Below are 17,350 nucleotides of genomic sequence, written 5' to 3' on the forward strand. Positions count from 1 at the left end.
GAAGTTGAATAATGAAGACATATTTAAAGGTAATGTAGCATTATTTATTTTTTAAATTACAAATTAAAAATAAATAAAGTGAAATATAGTTTGGACATTTGTTGCCACTCGTGATTTTATTTATACACATGCATAATTATTTAAAAAGAAAAATATAATTAAAAAATATAAGACATGTTTTAAGAAATTGAGTGTTAATAATTATTATCTTTTTTAAAATTATTCTTATTAAATAAATTATTTTAAATTTATTTTAAAATAAAATATTTTATTAAATGAAGATAAATATAAAAAATAAAATTAATTTAAAAATAAATAATTATTTTATCAAAAGTAAAATTTAATTAAAAATATTTTATATTTTAAAAAAGGAAATATGATACTTGTGGTTCCCCTTTGCATGCACATTAGAGATACTTTCGAATAGACAAGAAATAAATAAACAAAATCTGTATTTCTGTGCCACGCGCTCGTACGTCTTTCCCCGGCTTCTCCCAACTCCCCAGTGAAGCCATCGTCTCTCACTTTCCTGCAAAAAGAAAAAGGGGAATGAATTTTCTGATTCCGAGACGAGGAGGATCAGGCGGACGAGGGTATATTTTCTTCTTCAACGAGGCTTTCCTGTTTAAGATCTGCGGCCGCCCATGTATTGACGTGCTCCCTTTTGTCTTTCTTCATATGAGCGAAAACTGTTTTCCCCTTCCCTGGATTGGAATTGGGTTTTAGTCGTCTGTGCATGTACTGCTGTGTTGTCTTCAAATTTAAGAACTTCCATTCGAGGTCGTCCTTTTGATTCTATTAACATCTTGGGATATTTTAAGTTCTAGCTTTTTTTTTTTTTAACATCTTGCACGAAGACTTCTTTTGTTCTTCACTTTTACTTAGTCATTTCATTGGACCAATAATTCGTTCGAAGAAAATGTAGACCTGCTGCTTGCGCAAGAACAAATATACCTATCATCTATTATCACTTACTTATGCGTTGTCCTCTTCCTAGCCAAATAAACTTGGTTTTTCCTTCTGGATTTTTCTATTAGGATGATTCCCCTTTTTGATTGGGTTCCCTATATCTTCGCGAAAGTTTTTTTTTTTTTATTTCCTTTGTCTACTCTCTTCTGTCAAGAAGGGATAGATTGAAGGCGTTGTAAAATGTTGCACCCACTTGATATCTGCATTCCTTGATGATATCTGCTCTGATGTCTTTGATCAACAGCAACAGTGGAAATCTATTCTTGCTCTGATGAAGCTGTATTCAAAAGCAGAAGTGCTTGAAGCTACTAACAACTTGATATAACAAGGCTTTGTCTTTGTCCACCTTCTCTTATTGCTTTATCTCTAGCTAGATTGCTTTTGATTCACCAACTGAATGGAGCTATCTGCAACTCCCAGTCTTCTGAAATGCTCTTCACCTCTGCTTCCTAAACCTAGGGTTTGGATTTTCCAGAGAAGTCTTCCACCCGCTTCTGCATGTTTCCACCGCTCCATCTATACAGTAAACCACTGGAATCTCATCCGAATGGATCCTTTCAGAACTATCTCTTCTTCTGCTTTAGCAGAACACAACAGTTCACCTATAACAACTTCCCCTACTGACTCAGGTCTGTTCCAAGCAATGCTTTTTCTTCAGATGAGTATGAAACAGTAGATCAAGATTTTGGAATGCACAGATGATTTTATATGTTTGTTTGGTCATCGTCAGGAGCTAGAATTGGAGAGGTGAAAAGGGTCACTAAGGAAACTAATGTATCGGTCAAAATAAACCTGGATGGTTCTGGGGTTGCTGATAGTACCACTGGAATTCCCTTCCTTGATCACATGCTAGATGTCAGTAATATGGACTCATTTCTTGTTTATATTTTGTTTTGTTTCTTATTGATATAGGATGCATACCAGAAGTGTATAGAGAAAAGTACTCCAAATGAAAAAATCTTAATTGTCAGACTCAGAATCTGATCATGGATTAAGAATTGTCAAAATCTTAATTGAAAACTGAAGTTAATGGCGATTAAGGAATCAAAATTGGCAGGAGAGTATGGCAGTTTGGAAACTAAACTTTCTTGTGATTGTTCAGCAACTTGCTTCACATGGGCTGTTCGATGTGCATGTGAGAGCAACTGGTGACATCCATATTGATGATCATCATACAAATGAAGATGTGGCTCTTGCCATTGGAACGGTACTGCCAATAGCTGCATGATTTAATTTGCTGACTTCTGTAGTATTCTTCTTTTTGAAACTAAATTTATTTGCTATCCAATGTTCAAGCTTTTACGAGTTCATTATCTTACAATGAAGATCTTACGAGACTGATTTACTAGTGTATTTGTAGATTTGATTTCATCCTTTTTATGCACATGGTATCTAAGCATTGGTGACAATTCTAAAAATTATATTGCATATTTTAATCTTTAATGGTGGGCATTTGTGTATTAGCTTAGACTCTTTAAATCCACATTCGCATACTATTAAAATTACTAGGTTTGTGTTACTTTTGTCTTCAGGCGTTGCTGCAGGCTCTTGGTGATAGAAAAGGCATAAACCGGTTTGGTGACTTCTCTGCTCCACTTGATGAAGCACTAATACATGTTTCCCTGGTAAGTTTGTTGGGTATATTATTTCTATGATTAGTTAAGGTTTAAGTTAGAGTAACATATATTTTGAGTGAAAGTGTGAAGCTAATTGAGGATGGGACAAGCTTATGATGAAATAATATCAGACAGGTGCAATATTTAGCAGGGGTAAAGGGATGATAATCTAAATTATTATCCACATAACACTTTACAACTAATTACATGTGGAGACCAGACTACTAATACAAATATAATTCATTCCCAGATGTCCCCAATATAAGTCCTACTTGTCTATTTATAGCTTAGAGAATAATGCTGAGAGACAGCTAATAACAGGACGGAAATAACCAAGAAAGCTAAAACATAGATACTAGTAAGTACGTGGACAGTAGTTGGAAAGTGGGGAAAGTGTGCAGAAGTTGGAAAGTGGGGAACATGGTTCGTCAAAATATTCCTTTAACTACCCATAACTTACGGGTCTCCTTGAAGGCTAACATACCTCGTGACTTCCTGACGTAGGTGGAAGAGGCCTTGTGTGAGAAGCACAGTCCTCCTAGACCAATATGCTAAATAGACTATGAAAACGTTGATGTCGTAATTTTGGTAAGATATGTGCAACTTTAACCTTTATGTTTAATATGTTCAACAATGTTTATCAAGAAGTTTCGGTATCTCTGAAGGTTCTGACATTGTTAGACAATAGAAGTTCCATAAGCTATTGTTCTGAGTCTTACTAATCTTAGCGATTCAGCATGCAATTCTACTGTATTCATCCAAAAAGTTTTAATGGCCATACTGACCACATTCATGAGATGTTCTCCCCTTATAGGTTAATTTATGGTTCACTATAGCAATTTGCTCTTATCTTTTTCAGGATCTATCTGGTCGACCGCATCTCAGTTATAATTTGGACGTACCCACTCAAAGAGTTGGAACATACGACACTCAGGTTGTGCATAACTCTATGAATATTTCATTTTTCCTGTCCTTATTTCATTCAACCACAAAGCCAGAGCTTCAAATTGATTGCTGACTACAACATTTCAGTTGGGCACTTGAGCAAACTAAAAAATTGTTTAGTAGTCATTATCCTGTTACTTATTTCTTTTGCTCTGTGTTTTAATCTTTTGTATCTTAATGCATTCTTGGGACATCCTTATTTGTAGTTGGTGGAGCATTTTTTCCAGTCCTTAGCGAATACTTCTGGTATGACACTTCACATTCGGCAGGTAAAGAATTTTGATTTTCGTCATCTTGTATAGCCATCATAAGCATTTTGTGCGTTGCTTTGAAAATAGAAACTGAAGGCTATGGATATTCTGCTGGACTTATTTGCAAGTATGTCAGGTTGCAAAATAGATAATTAGAGATATTTATATATTATAGATGCATCAATGTGGCAACTTAAATTTTTCTGTTATATTTTCACTATGGTTTATGCATATCCTGCCGGAGTAACAGGACCATAAACTTAGATGGTTTTTATTTCAATTTTAAAAGCTATTGAGTAAATAAATGACCTTTTTTTAACCTAATCTTTAACACAGCTTGCTGGGAAAAACTCCCATCATATTATTGAGGCCACCTTCAAAGCCTTTGCTAGGGCACTTCGACAAGCAACGGAGTATGACCCACGTCGTTATGGGACCGTGCCAAGGTCTAGTATATATGGATTTTTCTTTTAAAAAAAATCATACTAAGGTGGAAAGTATTGGATTATGTTGACCATACCACTAAACTACTATTAAAACGGTTTAATGTTTACTATATTCACCAATGTCAGGATGATCTCCCTGCTGAGATGTTTAATTATTTTCGTATTTTCAGATGATAGAATGCTGGATAATACTCCTTGCTGGAAATAATTCAACAATTTTTCTCATGTTCTAGATCACCAAAACCATTTCATCAAGAGATGAATACTGTAATTCCTGTTTGCAATTTATTATTAAAAATGTCGAGATTCAACATTTGAAACAAAACTTCTGGATCGATCCTCTGCTTCGATGCTTCTATTTTTAAGGCAGAATAACTCATGACAATGTATCGTCTGAAACTTGTCGATTAAGCATATTCAGTAACAATGGATTTTGTTCGTTCGCTTATATTTGTCTATTTCATGCTTTTCGATTCATGTCTCAAGGAGTATAGGAGCTCATCGAGTCTCTCGTCTATCTCACATAGTGTGAAGGACTAATAATATTATGCACCGTTTTGTATGTGCAGTTCAAAAGGGATTCTGTCGCGTACTTGAGAGATGACATTTCTGGGGAGTGTGCATAATTGGATTGAGCTGCCAAGAGCCCAAGATTAATGGTTCTGACGCCTTGTGATAATAGTTACTGTTGTTGTAGTTCGTGAACAATGCAAGTGTTGAAAGGGGAATGATTATAGCGACCGTAAATTATTCTAGCAGTGTGTTATTTTATTGTTTATGCTTTATAGTATCAGTAATCGCTTGGACCTGTCATGTATTTACGGGAGCATTTTTTGTGGGCATGAGTTGCAGTGCTTGTGAGTTGTGAACAACAATGGCCTGTTGGCTGTTGCACGCCTAAGGGTTTATACTTAGAATAAAATTATTCTAGTTCAGATTTATTTAGTTGTTTATTTTTTCATCCTTGATATTGATATTGATGGAACCAGTCTTTAAAATGTCTCGTAGGACAAATCAACTAATCACACAGTACATGAATAGACTAGCAAATTGAAAACTTGAAACGCACGCAAGCAACGATTTCTTTAATGTGACAAGATATGATTTAGTTTAGCTAAATTGATCTTATTAACGATAATATTCGTGTGATAATGTCCTCTATGACAATGAGCTTACGGGTAGAAGGAATTGCATGGTGAGTCCAATCTCTCTTCTCCGTAGCAGTTTGCTTCTAAACTGCCACTTGTCTAAATAATATTATTTTTTTAATATTGTAAAAGTGTATTCCTATTCATTTTTTTTGTGGAACCTATTTAGTGTATTTAAATAATTAATGTCAAAACAAAATATAATTTAAGTATAATTATTGGGAGAATGACAAATAAATTCCTCCAAATAGAGAAATGATATTTTGGTCTCGCAGGATGTGATAATTCCTTATAAGTTTCAAGAAACTTAATTGTCATTAAAAAATTTTATAAAATAACAAAAATGCCTCTTAATTTGAAAAAAAAATGATAAGAGAAAGTTGTAAATGCTTAAATTATTTTAGTCATTTGCTGAACCAAACTTGTAAATTTCAAAATCAAAGTTGTGAGTGAAAAAATTTTTCATTACACTTTGTTAATTAAAGAAAAATGGTAAGAAAAAGTTATAAGTGTCTAAATCACTTCAGTCATTTGCTGAATTAGAGTTGTGAATTTAGAATTAAAATTGCTAAAAAAAACTTTGTTACACTTTGCCTATTTAAAAAAATGACGAGAGAAAGTTGAGAATGCTAAAATCACTTTAGTTATTTGCTAAAGTAGAGTTATGAAGTTCAAAACTAAAGTCGCGAATCAAAAAAATTGTTACACTTTTCTAAAGGAAAATTAATTCATCAATCTTTATAATTTTATCAATTTCTCCAAATAGAGAAAAGACATTTTGATCTTGCAAAATTTGATAATTCCTTATAAGTTTCAAGAAACCTAACTTTCATTAAAAATTTTATAAATTAACAAAAATGCCCCTTAATTTAAAAAAAATGGTGAGAGAAAGTTGTGAATGCCTAAATCACTTTAGTTATTTGCTGAACCAAACTTGTAAATTTTAGAACCAAAGTTGTGAGTGAAAAATTTTTTGTTGAACTTTGTTAATTAAAGAAAAATGGTAAAAAAAATTTGTAAGTGTCTAAATCACTTTAGTCATTTACTGAATTAGAATTGTGAATTTAGAACTAAAGTTATTAAAAAAAAAACTATTACACTTTGCCAATTTAAGAAAAATGACGAGAGAAAGTTATAAATACTTAAATTACTTTAATCATTTGCTGAATTAGAGTTATGAATTTCAAAACTGTAACTGTGAATGAAAAAAATTGTTACACTTTTTTAAAGGAAAATTAATTCACCAGTCCTTATAATTTTATCAATTTTGAATTAGGCCCCCTATTTTTTTTTACCTCTTTTGTTAGGCCGTGCAATTTACTCTGTTAGAGACAAATGTCCTCTCGTTAATTTCTACTCCAAACACCATTTATGTATGCTGACAGAGAATGATGTGGCATTGAAGAACATGGCACCAAATAATTTTTCCAACCTTGCCTCTCCTACTCTTTTTTAATGCAAAAGTGCTAAGGTTTTCTCTCTCTATAGAGTGCACTATGTCAACGATGGTGTTGATGATGTTGAGAGGGAGAAGAAGGACTCCTTTAGCTGGCTCTACTTCTTCACCAACATTGGCACTCTTATCACTATTGCTTCTGTGTTGGCATGCATTATGACGGTGGCATTGGCCATTGCGTTGTCAGCGCTAGCCTCCTTCCAAATCCCTTTAGCATCTCTCTCCATCATTCCCTTAGCCTTCAAACTTACAGGCAATAGATGAGGCCCCATTTAGCTTCAGCTAAGGCACACCAACCTCTTCATCTCCATCTTCTTTGTTCCCTTCACGGGGGTCATTGAGCTCGCTAGTCTTAAGTTTGTGCAAAATTATAAATTATTATGAAATGAAAGAAAAGTAAAGGACAAATAAAGGAATGAGAGAAAAGCACGTGGGAGGGAGGGAGAGCCTTGAGTTGCTTATAGCCTTACATGGGAGAGAGAGGGAGAGAGACTTTGGACAAAAATTGTCATTATTCTTCCGATATAATATATAAGTCATTTTTTAAAAAATAATTTGGTTCACTTTATAAGTCATTTGTTGATGGAATTATTTTATTTTAAATTAAAATTCCTAAATTACCCTTAAAAAGTGAGAGAGAGAGAGAGAGAAAAATAAAAAAATAATATTATATAATTGACTTACTTTTTGCTTTTTACTTGACGGTTATGTTTGAAATTTCATTTACTTTTATTCCTTATACTTTTGTTATATTAGTATTGATGAGATTAGTAAAAATAACTTATAAATAGGATTGGAGGAAGTATGTGTTACTTATTCACATGCATTAACAGTACTTGAAGCATTTTCTAACGAAGGGAATGAAGCTTTTAACGGATGAAAGTGTAAGGATCCAATTAAAAAAAAAAGAATAGAAGGACTTGATTTAAAATGAGGTAAAATTATAGGGACTAACATATTAATTTTATCTTATTTTAAATGAAAGGGTATTTTTCTTATTTTATTAAAAATTTTAATGACAATTAGATCCCTTAAAACTTAAAAGGTATTTATATTTTATGAGAATAAATTATCATTTTTCTATTTCAAAAAAAATTATTTGTTATTCCTTCATTATTATTTACTAATATATAGCCCATGCCATGCATGGAATATTAAAAAAATAATTTAAATAAATAATGAGATTTACTTTAATATTAAAATGAGTTGTCATTAAACAAAAATGATTGACTTATAAATTAAATTTAGAGACAGCATAAATTGGTTCTAAATGTCACTTTATAGATATTTGAATAATATTTTTCTATAAATAATATTTAAAGTTGTGTTTGGTGTGTTTTTAATAAAAAATCAATATTTACAAGTCTTGCTTAATATGTGCTTTAGATTCATAAATGAACATAAGTTTAGGAAAGTATAACTAACATTATAAAGATTTTGACATTGATTTTAATTTATCATCACGATGACAAAAGATGACATAATTTAGAATTAATATTGTAAATGTTGAATGGTAAAGTATAGTCCAACAATATACTCCAACTTTTAGGAGATAAATCCCTCTTACCCTCAAGGGATCTTGACATCACTCTGGCAACAATCAAATAAATTGTGTATCATTAACATATATTGCAAAAAAACAAAAGAATTATCAATATATGTTATGAATATGATTTGAAAAGTAAAACATCTTTTAGTCATTTTGTTCTTTTTTAAAATATCATCTTCTCAAAAGGTCAATTCCTTGCTGCATAAATCAATCTTCTTATTGAGAGAATATCAAGATGAGCAATATATAATTTAAAGTATGAAATTATTTTTGGTAAATATTATCATATTAACAAAATTGTGGATTGGAGAGACAACAATATTAATTAAAATATCATTTAGTCAAGTGATGCATCATTATTGCAAAATGAAACTTAGTATATATAGGCAAGTTATATATTCATTAGAATAAAACTATGCAAACTTTCTTTGCTTCTTGCATAGGGATAAGTCAAAACCTCATCTTAAAGGCTAAAACTTTATTATGGCATTGCTTTAATATAAGCATGCAAAAAATTAATAGAATTTTTGACAATTTTAGAGGAAAAATTGAAGACATCAAGCAATTTAGGTGATAACTATGAATATATAACTCTATGGCAAATAACATGAGCAAAAATGAGGGATTAAAAAGAAAAATAAAGTCACCTATCTACAATATTGATGAATATATTATAGTTGTTGTATATCTTTCGAATATTAGGGCCACTCATAAGATGTTGATATCGTTTGTAAATACAAATTATAAATAAGAAATTATAAATTTAAGATGGATTTATGAAAATACAAATATGGAGGGCTAACTTGAAATAATGTTGCAAAAGCTTATAATAATGCAAAGGACATAGTGAAGAAAAATAAGATGAGAGTGCACAATCAAAACATGAAATTCAATTGTGAATCAATTGTAGAGTATTGAAAATGGACTTATTTAACAACAACAAATTTGTATGCAATGAAAATGAATTCATCAAGAAAAAGAATATCATAACATATTATAAGAGAAACACTATTGAGAAAATGAATAGAGAAGAATAAGAAATTGTTAAATACGGCAGGCGAGAAAAAGAAAAACAAAGGAAGATGAAGGAAGGAAGGTTTCAAATCCAATCTCCTACCACAAACACAATTGAGATAGTGATTTCATGGAAGAGCAATTTTGAATTAAATATAAAAATATAGGAAGTGGTTTTTGATTGTTTAAGAAGATAATAGGAGGTGATTTTTGACAGTTTTTAAAAATAATTATTTTTAAATTTAAAATTTGAAATTTAAAATAAGTTAATGGGATGTTAAGTTAATTGAGAAATGTAGGAGTAAGGTAGTTTTATTTATATTTTAAATAATGAATAATAAAATAAAAACATCAAAGACATGTGACATCACTAGACTTAAGTTTGTGATTTTTTTTAATTATAAATTTAAATTACAAATGATTTTTTAATTATAAATATGAATTATAGATAAGTTAATAGAAAATTGAGAGATAATAGAAAGATGTGGGGGTGAGGTAGTTTGGTTTATATTTTAAACAATGAATAATAAAACATAAAAATATCAATGACACATGGCACTACCAAATTTAAGCTTGTGGTACATTTTTAATTATAAATAAGTCAACATAATTTTTTAATTATAAATATGAATCGTAAATAAGTTAATAGGAGGTTGGAAAATAATGGAAAGGCGTGTGAGTAAGATGGTATTATTTATATTTTCAAAATAAATAATAAAACAAAGAAAATTAATGACACATAATATCACCATACCTAAGCTTGCGATTCCACTTATATATATACGGGATTTTTTAAGGAAAATGATAATTAAAGCCCTTTGAAATATATATATGATAATTTGATTCTTTAAAATGCCGCAATTCCCCTGAAGTCTCTAGTAACTTTTCTATCATTAATGAATTTATTTAAATTATCAAATTATTTTTATTAAAAATAAATGATTCACAACTTTCTTTATTATATTCACAATAATGCAACAATAAATAATTAATTTAATATGTGAAGTTGTGATTTGCTGTTGCGAATTTAAGAAGAAAAGTTGTGAATATAAAAAGAAGAGTGGTGAATCATTTATTTCTAACAAGAGCAAGTTGATAATTTATATAAATTCATTAATGACAGAAAAGTATCTAAAAAATTTAGGAAAATTATGACATTTTAAGAAACCAACTTGTCATTTATATATTTCAGATGAATTTTATTGTCATTTTTTCTTTTTTAATTATAAATATAAATTATAAATAAATTAATAGGAAGTTGAGAGATAATAGAGGGATGCGAGAGTAGGGTAGTTTTTTTTATATTTTAAATAAAAAATAAAAAATATTAATGACACGTGGCATCCCTAGATCTAAGCTTATGATTCTACTTATATATATATATATATATATATATTATATTAGAGCCGTCAATTAGTACGGGCTCAGCCCTTTTAGGCTCAAAAAAATTGAGGACCGAGCTTCTATTTTACTTTTAAAAAAGTAAATTGAGCTCAAAAGGGCTGGCCCTTTTAAACCCGAAAATAAAAGGGCCGGCCCTTTTAGGCCCTTTTATTATTTTTTTTAAAAATTATAATATAAAAAAATAAAAGATTAAATACATAATTCAAAAAATAAACATATTAAATACATTCATCTATCCCTCATTTATTTATTAAAATTTAGTTGATAATATTAGTTAATTTAATTTTTATTGGTATTTACTTTGTTGTTACTATTTCATATTAGACCTAAATATTTTAGTTTTCTTTATTGTTGTGGTATAAATTGATTTAAATTTATTTTCTTAAACTTAATTTTATGAAAAATAACTTTTTTTATAATTATAAATATATTTTTTATAATTTTTAATTGAAAAAATAATTTTAAAAAAATAGGGCCGAGGCCCTGAGGGCTAAGGCCAAGCCTTATAAAAGGAAATCCTGACATATAATCAGGCCTATTAGGGTCAGCCCTTTTAGGCCTTGGCTCTTCAAAGGCAGCCCTAATTGACAGCTTTAGATTATATAGAGTTTGGTTATGCTATATTACTCATAATTTATACTTCTCTCATTTAAAAATGTAAGATATTTTTTAAGGGATTGAATGTTTAAAAATATAAGACATTTTTAATCTTTTAATGTATAATAATTATCTTTTTTTTAAAAGTGCCTCTATTGAATAGATCACTTTATATTTTTTTAAGGCTAAAACACCCTATTAAATAGGAATGAATATGAATATGGTTAGTTTAAAGATAAGTAATTACTTTATTGAATGTGAGATTTGGTTAAAAATGCTTTACATTTTTTAACATAGGGAGTATATAGTTTAGCTTCTTGTAAATTTTATATTTTATATACAAATTATTATAAATGGAAAAAATGATAATTAGAGACTACATGAAAATATTAATTTACAATACAAATCCTAAATTATTGAAATATCAATAATAAATCATGTTCTTTACTTGTAATTAAAAAATGCTAATAGCTAGTTGAAAAATCAATAAAGTATACATGAAATAATTCATAATGTTAGTTGAGAATTTATAAGACTCCTTCATGAATCTTAATTTTTGGTTATCAATATACAAATAAATCACTTAAAAAATAAATAAAATATATTTAAAATTATTTGTAATATTAGATAAAAATTTATAAGCGTTAGTTGTGAATTGCAAGCTAACATGATTTTTTTCTTGTTAATATTTAGATAAATCACTTAAAAAATTAATAAAAAATACATGAGAATTTTTGTAATATTAGTTGTGAATTTGCAAAAATTAGTTGTGAATGTCAAGCTAACCAAAAAAGATATTTTATTATAAATAAAGATTATAGTCTGTTATTAATATTTTGATAATTTAGTGTTTATAATTGTAATTAACATTGGAGTTTCTAATTATAAGTTTCCCTAATAAATATATTGCTACAATAACAATAGGACCTTTGAACTCATAATTTATGACAACTAGATTTTTGATAAAATTTTTAAAAAAATTATTATAAATATTAATTTAAATAGTTATAAATTTAAGAGCTATAAATGCAAATAAAATATTTAAATTTTAAATATAAATTTTAATTTTCTATTAAAATCTTTATTTACAATTGTTTAAAATAATATTTAGACAAAACTATACCTAAACCTAGAAAAGAAATTTTATTATTCATAGTTATATAAAATTCATAAAATACTCTCAAATCTCAAATGATATGCATTTGTAACTTAATAAAATATATTTATAATTAGATAATGAGTATTTACAACTATCATTTTTCTTTATAAATTATAAATGTTTGTTATTTAATTGCAAATATCATTTATCAAATTGTAAATGTACATGATTTGAGATTTGAAAATATTTTATAAATTTTATGAAATTTATTAATAATAATTTTTTTTGTGAGACTTTAGTATAACTTTACCTAATATTTAATTTATTTTTTTAAAAAAATTGTTGAAAATTCAACTGTCATGAATTCATAGGTCCAGGACATGATTATCTTTCTCCCGGCTGAAAAAGGTGTTACCTTAATTGATAAAATTTAAAAATAAAAAGAAACGGAAGACTATGAGATAATTCTAGCTTCTTGGTTCTCAAGATAGGTGGCGTCCGGGCGGCAGGATCTCTGGAGATTTAGCTTTTATTTTTAGCTGAACTAGGTCGAAATTTCGTTAAATTGGCTGGCATTTTCAGGGCCTATTAATTCGTGCATTTGCGAAGACAGCAGAAACTTTAGAATTTCTGTATTTGCAAAGTAGAAAAATTTCAGATTCCATGTGGTAGTTTGTAGAGGTGTTATCTTCGTGGATTGAATAAGTGCATTGGTACTTGTACTTTTTCTTTGTTCGCAGACTTTGGAGTAAGCTATCAGCATGGCAGTGGAATGTTCTGGAATTGCCAAAGATGTTACGGAAGTGAGTTTGTGTACCTTGATGGTCTCTGGTTTCTCTTTCCCGGGCTTTTCTCTTATTTATAGGTTCTGTCTTCTTTTCTTTTTTTAGTTGATTGGCAAAACCCCAGTAGTATATCTTAATAAGATTGTGGATGGTTGTGTGGGCCGGATTGCTGCCAAACTGGAATTGATGGAGCCATGCTCTAGTGTTAAAGACAGGTAGAGGTTTCAGTTTTATACCGATAGAATCTCTAGTTTCATGTTTCTTCTAGCATTACTGTTTTAACGTTCATGAATAGACATAAGTTCCTGTGTTTGATAGAATTCTTGGTTCTATGGTATCAATATGACATACAGGATCGGTTATAGTATGATTGCTGATGCAGAGGAAAAAGGTCTTATCACACCCGGAAAGGTTGGTATACCTTGATAAAGAACCCTCCCATGGGCTGGGCTTCAAAAAGCCAAGCTTGTAATAATAAAGTACAAGTTTGTGCCTTGGAATAGTATCAGTTGTGAACAAAATGCTGTCACGTTATCTCTTGCGTTACCCTGCAAGTTTTAACTGATGTTTCATATGCTGGGAAGTGGCAAGTTGTTAGCTCAACTATTGATAACTATTCCTTTTTGTGGATGTGTGCTTCTTAATTTGCTGAAGAGTATCCTCATTGAACCAACAAGTGGTAATACTGGCATTGGATTGGCCTTCATGGCAGCAGCAAAAGGTTATAGGCTTATTATTACAATGCCTTCTTCAATGAGTCTTGAAAGAAGAATCATTCTGAAAGCTTTTGGGGCTGAGGTAGTACTGACAGACCCTGGAAAGGGAATGAAAGGTGCAGTTCAGAAAGCTGAAGAAATATTGGCTAAGACACCTGATGCCTACATGCTTCAACAGTTTGAAAACCCTGCCAATCCCAAGGTATCTAGGCATTTGTTCCATAATCGTTGTGATGGATGCTCGACAAATGCTGTTTACAATATTTTATATCATTTCAGATACATTACGAAACCACTGGCCCAGAGATATGGAAAGGCACTGGAGGGAAAATTGATGCACTTGTATCAGGGATAGGCACTGGTGGTACAATAACAGGTGCTGGGAAATTTCTTAAAGAACAAAATCCCAACATCAAGGTTAGCTTATTTGTTTGGTGTGGTTAGCAGAATATCTGCACATGCATTTCTAAGAAAATGGAGGATAACTTTTCTCTAATGCCCCCGTGTCTTTAATTTGTGTTCTCATTTTTTCCCTTAATCCTTTGTGTAGTTGTATGGTGTTGAACCTGTTGAAAGTCCTGTGCTCTCTGGAGGAAAGCCTGGTGAGTTATAACTAGTGTTATGCTCCTCTGTAATAGTTGACCTTTTAATATTCTATTGTATACAAGCCATAACAAGTTTTCCATGCACGGTGCTTTTTTTAATTTGATTGAATAACATGTACGTATTTATGTCCCATGGGATTAGAGTATATTAGCCTTTTAAATGTGGTTTCCCATGAATTACTTTTCAATGGAACCCCATCCCAGTTCCTAACCTTCGGGAAGGAGTGGGTTTCTTCTGTCTTACTTAGCTATATTTTTAAGCAGTTTGTTTTCCTGGTAACAGAACAATGATTGAATTTATTCTATTGAATTTTTATTTAAACCAATTCATGGTCATTTGACCACAATGACTCCTGGACTATTCTGTTCTTTCATCAACTTAATAGTTATCCTGTTAGACAATAAGATGGTTCCTCTTTGGCCTTTTTGTTTGTTATCCCCTCTGGTAATTTCTATTCTATTAGCAGTTTTGAATAATAGAATATTAAATTTGAGAGTAGAACTTGCCTCTTTAACTGTTGCTAATGTGAAATTTGCCATGTGAATGCCTAGGCCCGCACAAGATTCAAGGTATTGGTGCTGGTTTTATACCTGGGGTGCTAGAAGTCAGTCTTCTAGATGAAGTTGTTCAAGTAAGTCTTTACAACTTCTGACCTATGATTACATTGCTCAAAAGTTCGCGTGATCAAACTTAATACACCTTTGATTTATAATGATGGATTTGATACTGGTGGTTTTTTGTTTTATCATTTTGGAATCATTGAGGCAATGTTGACTTAAGCAAAGCTTATTTTTGTACCAATGAAGCTTTTCCCATTGGAGCACTCATTAAATCAAATTCTAATGGTATATTTTTCTAAAATCTGCAGTATGATTATTCCCTTCTCTGGTTTTGTCCCTAGTTGGATGGCTAGTCAGACCTAGCATCAGGTGCCCAAATGCAATTATGAACAATTTATGATGGGATATGCAATAATGTTATAATACTAATCTATGACAATTCTTCTAACCTGTTATGACTTGATTTTGTGTTTGATTCAAATTAAGACTTATTAGTGGTTTAGTTTGAAAGAAAAAAAAGAAGACAGAGGTTGAAGTAATATAAAGATCATCCTTTTGCTTTTTTTTTTTTTCCGGACAGTAGGAGCATTATGTGATTTGTTAAGCTTAAGATATCTCATGTGATTTGGCAGATATCAAGCGATGAAGCTATTGATACTGCAAAGCTTCTTGCACTGAAAGAAGGCCTATTTGTAAGTTCTGAACCTCTAGAATCTGCCAGCAGGGAGCTTGAAGCAGTTCTTCAGGGCCATATTTTATTGAACTTCTTTCTTTTTTCAATTTTCCCCCCTTTAATTATTTTCTTCCATTGAACCTCGTTGGGTATTGTAGGTGGGAATTTCATCTGGAGCTGCAGCAGCGGCTGCAATTAAGATAGCAAAAAGACCAGAAAATGCTGGAAAGCTTATTGTAGTAAGTTGACTGACACTTCTGGCGGACAGATTTATTAGTCACATAGGTGCTCGTATATTTTCATAGATAATGCATATTGACAACCGGAACTTTTGATCTCTTTGACCACATTAACATGTGAAAACACTGGTTTTGAAGAATGGATCGGTCAAGCTTACCTTGGACTGCTTAGCTGAAATAATTAACAGATGAATTAATGATGTTCCAGTTTTTCTAGAGAAGAATTAGCAGATCGGATAATCGCGTGCTTCCAAGTTATTGGTTGCGATGCCTTTGATATGTGATAAATATATGTGCTAAATAAACATTATGATCTTGTTTGCCCTATTGTGTGGTTACGTGTCTTCTATGAATGGTTCTGAGGTGGACCAACTATTTCGCAAGTTTTGTTACTTGTGCTCTGGGCAGAATTGATCATTAGCACCCTTTGTTAATGATATGACTGATCTAATGTTACTATTATCATAAATAGATGTGTGGATACATCATCACTGATGGGTCGTACTGTTTATTTATCATTTATGAATCTTGCACCTATTCGGCATTTATGGTGTGGTTTGATATGGATGCAGGCGGTTTTTCCAAGCTTTGGTGAGAGATACTTGTCCTCTGTGTTGTTTGAGTCCGTCAGACGGGAGGCAGAAAGCATGACTTTTGAGCCATAAAAGTTCCGTATTTGAAGGCTTTGAAGGCATGGGTTCTGATCTTGGTGCAAGGCCAATAAAAATTCGTAAAATAACCATAGCCAAAGGCCCCAAAACTTTTGTGGTGTCATATTTTGATTGCCTTTGGCAGTTTGAGTCTGCTTGAATATTGTTAGTTGTAATCTTCTTTTCTTCTAAATGCAACAAAAGGGAACGTGGCATAAAAACAAAACAAAACAAAACAAAATTGTGATCCTTGAATATTACTTGTGAAATTACTTAAAGCTTAAAAGAATGAATGATCGAAATGAAAGGGAGGTTAACATTCATAGATGATGACATACACGCTGATAACCTCCAGCAAGACTAAGCACCGTGAAATGCTGACCTCAATTATTGGATTATGGTCCTAAGAGTCATGAAAGCTTCACCCACTTCACTCATTTTTCCTTACCTTTATTTGGAGGCAGAGCTGCCGAACTTCCAATTATTGGAGATTATTAAAGTCCTCTTTCCAAGCGCTCCCCTTCTCATGGGTCTAAATTTATGAACTTCATACGTTAAAATCACAAGTACAACAATTATCAACGAGTTTGAGCGAATAGTATTCTTCTACGTTCAATAAAAGATCCG

The 17,350-nt window shown here is 31.0% G+C and overlaps 2 protein-coding genes across 8 annotated transcripts; both read left to right on the top strand.

Annotated features, from left to right (window-relative positions):
* The first annotated feature begins 451 nt into the window (after positions 1-451).
* Positions 452-5,168, top strand: LOC129310092 (imidazoleglycerol-phosphate dehydratase, chloroplastic-like). 6 transcript variants are annotated; one of them, XM_054951937.1, is made up of 10 exons: positions 459-646; positions 1,214-1,298; positions 1,429-1,598; positions 1,700-1,824; positions 2,072-2,176; positions 2,502-2,594; positions 3,445-3,519; positions 3,737-3,799; positions 4,118-4,227; positions 4,797-5,168. In XM_054951937.1, the coding sequence occupies exons 3-10, from the start codon at positions 1,517-1,519 to the stop codon at positions 4,822-4,824; spliced, it is 681 nt and encodes a 226-aa protein (XP_054807912.1). In that variant the 5' UTR covers positions 459-646; positions 1,214-1,298; positions 1,429-1,516; the 3' UTR covers positions 4,825-5,168. The 6 variants fall into 6 exon arrangements, with proteins under 6 accessions (XP_054807909.1, XP_054807912.1, XP_054807913.1 ...); XM_054951938.1 differs by having other exon boundaries at positions 1,445-1,598; XM_054951934.1 differs by having other exon boundaries at positions 452-593; positions 1,214-1,598.
* Positions 5,169-12,946: 7,778 nt separating this feature from the next.
* On the top strand, positions 12,947-16,983 carry LOC129308090 (cysteine synthase-like). 2 transcript variants are annotated; one of them, XM_054949089.1, is made up of 11 exons: positions 12,947-13,042; positions 13,235-13,297; positions 13,385-13,494; positions 13,633-13,690; positions 13,934-14,197; positions 14,275-14,412; positions 14,546-14,597; positions 15,153-15,232; positions 15,794-15,853; positions 15,993-16,073; positions 16,646-16,983. In XM_054949089.1, the coding sequence occupies exons 2-11, from the start codon at positions 13,256-13,258 to the stop codon at positions 16,736-16,738; spliced, it is 978 nt and encodes a 325-aa protein (XP_054805064.1). In that variant the 5' UTR covers positions 12,947-13,042; positions 13,235-13,255; the 3' UTR covers positions 16,739-16,983. The 2 variants fall into 2 exon arrangements, with proteins under 2 accessions (XP_054805064.1, XP_054805063.1); XM_054949088.1 differs by having other exon boundaries at positions 12,948-13,297.
* The last annotated feature ends 367 nt before the right edge of the window (positions 16,984-17,350 follow it).

The sequence above is a fragment of the Prosopis cineraria genome, unplaced genomic scaffold (assembly GCF_029017545.1).
Source record: "Prosopis cineraria cultivar Desert tree isolate PC_DT_omini unplaced genomic scaffold, ASM2901754v1 PC4, whole genome shotgun sequence".
Classification (NCBI taxonomy): Eukaryota; Viridiplantae; Streptophyta; class Magnoliopsida; order Fabales; family Fabaceae; genus Prosopis; species Prosopis cineraria.

Coding starts and splice junctions, on each gene's coding strand:
- LOC129310092 (XM_054951934.1), top strand. CDS start 1,367: ATGGAGCTATCTGCAACTCCCAGTCTTCTGAAATGCTCTTCACCTCTG. Junction 2,177..2,501: donor TGGCTCTTGCCATTGGAACG/GTACTGCCAATA, acceptor TTTTGTCTTCAG/GCGTTGCTGCAGGCTCTTGG. Junction 2,595..3,444: donor CACTAATACATGTTTCCCTG/GTAAGTTTGTTG, acceptor TATCTTTTTCAG/GATCTATCTGGTCGACCGCA.
- LOC129308090 (XM_054949089.1), top strand. CDS start 13,256: ATGGCAGTGGAATGTTCTGGAATTGCCAAAGATGTTACGGAA. Junction 15,233..15,793: donor TTCTAGATGAAGTTGTTCAA/GTAAGTCTTTAC, acceptor GTGATTTGGCAG/ATATCAAGCGATGAAGCTAT. Junction 15,854..15,992: donor CACTGAAAGAAGGCCTATTT/GTAAGTTCTGAA, acceptor TGGGTATTGTAG/GTGGGAATTTCATCTGGAGC.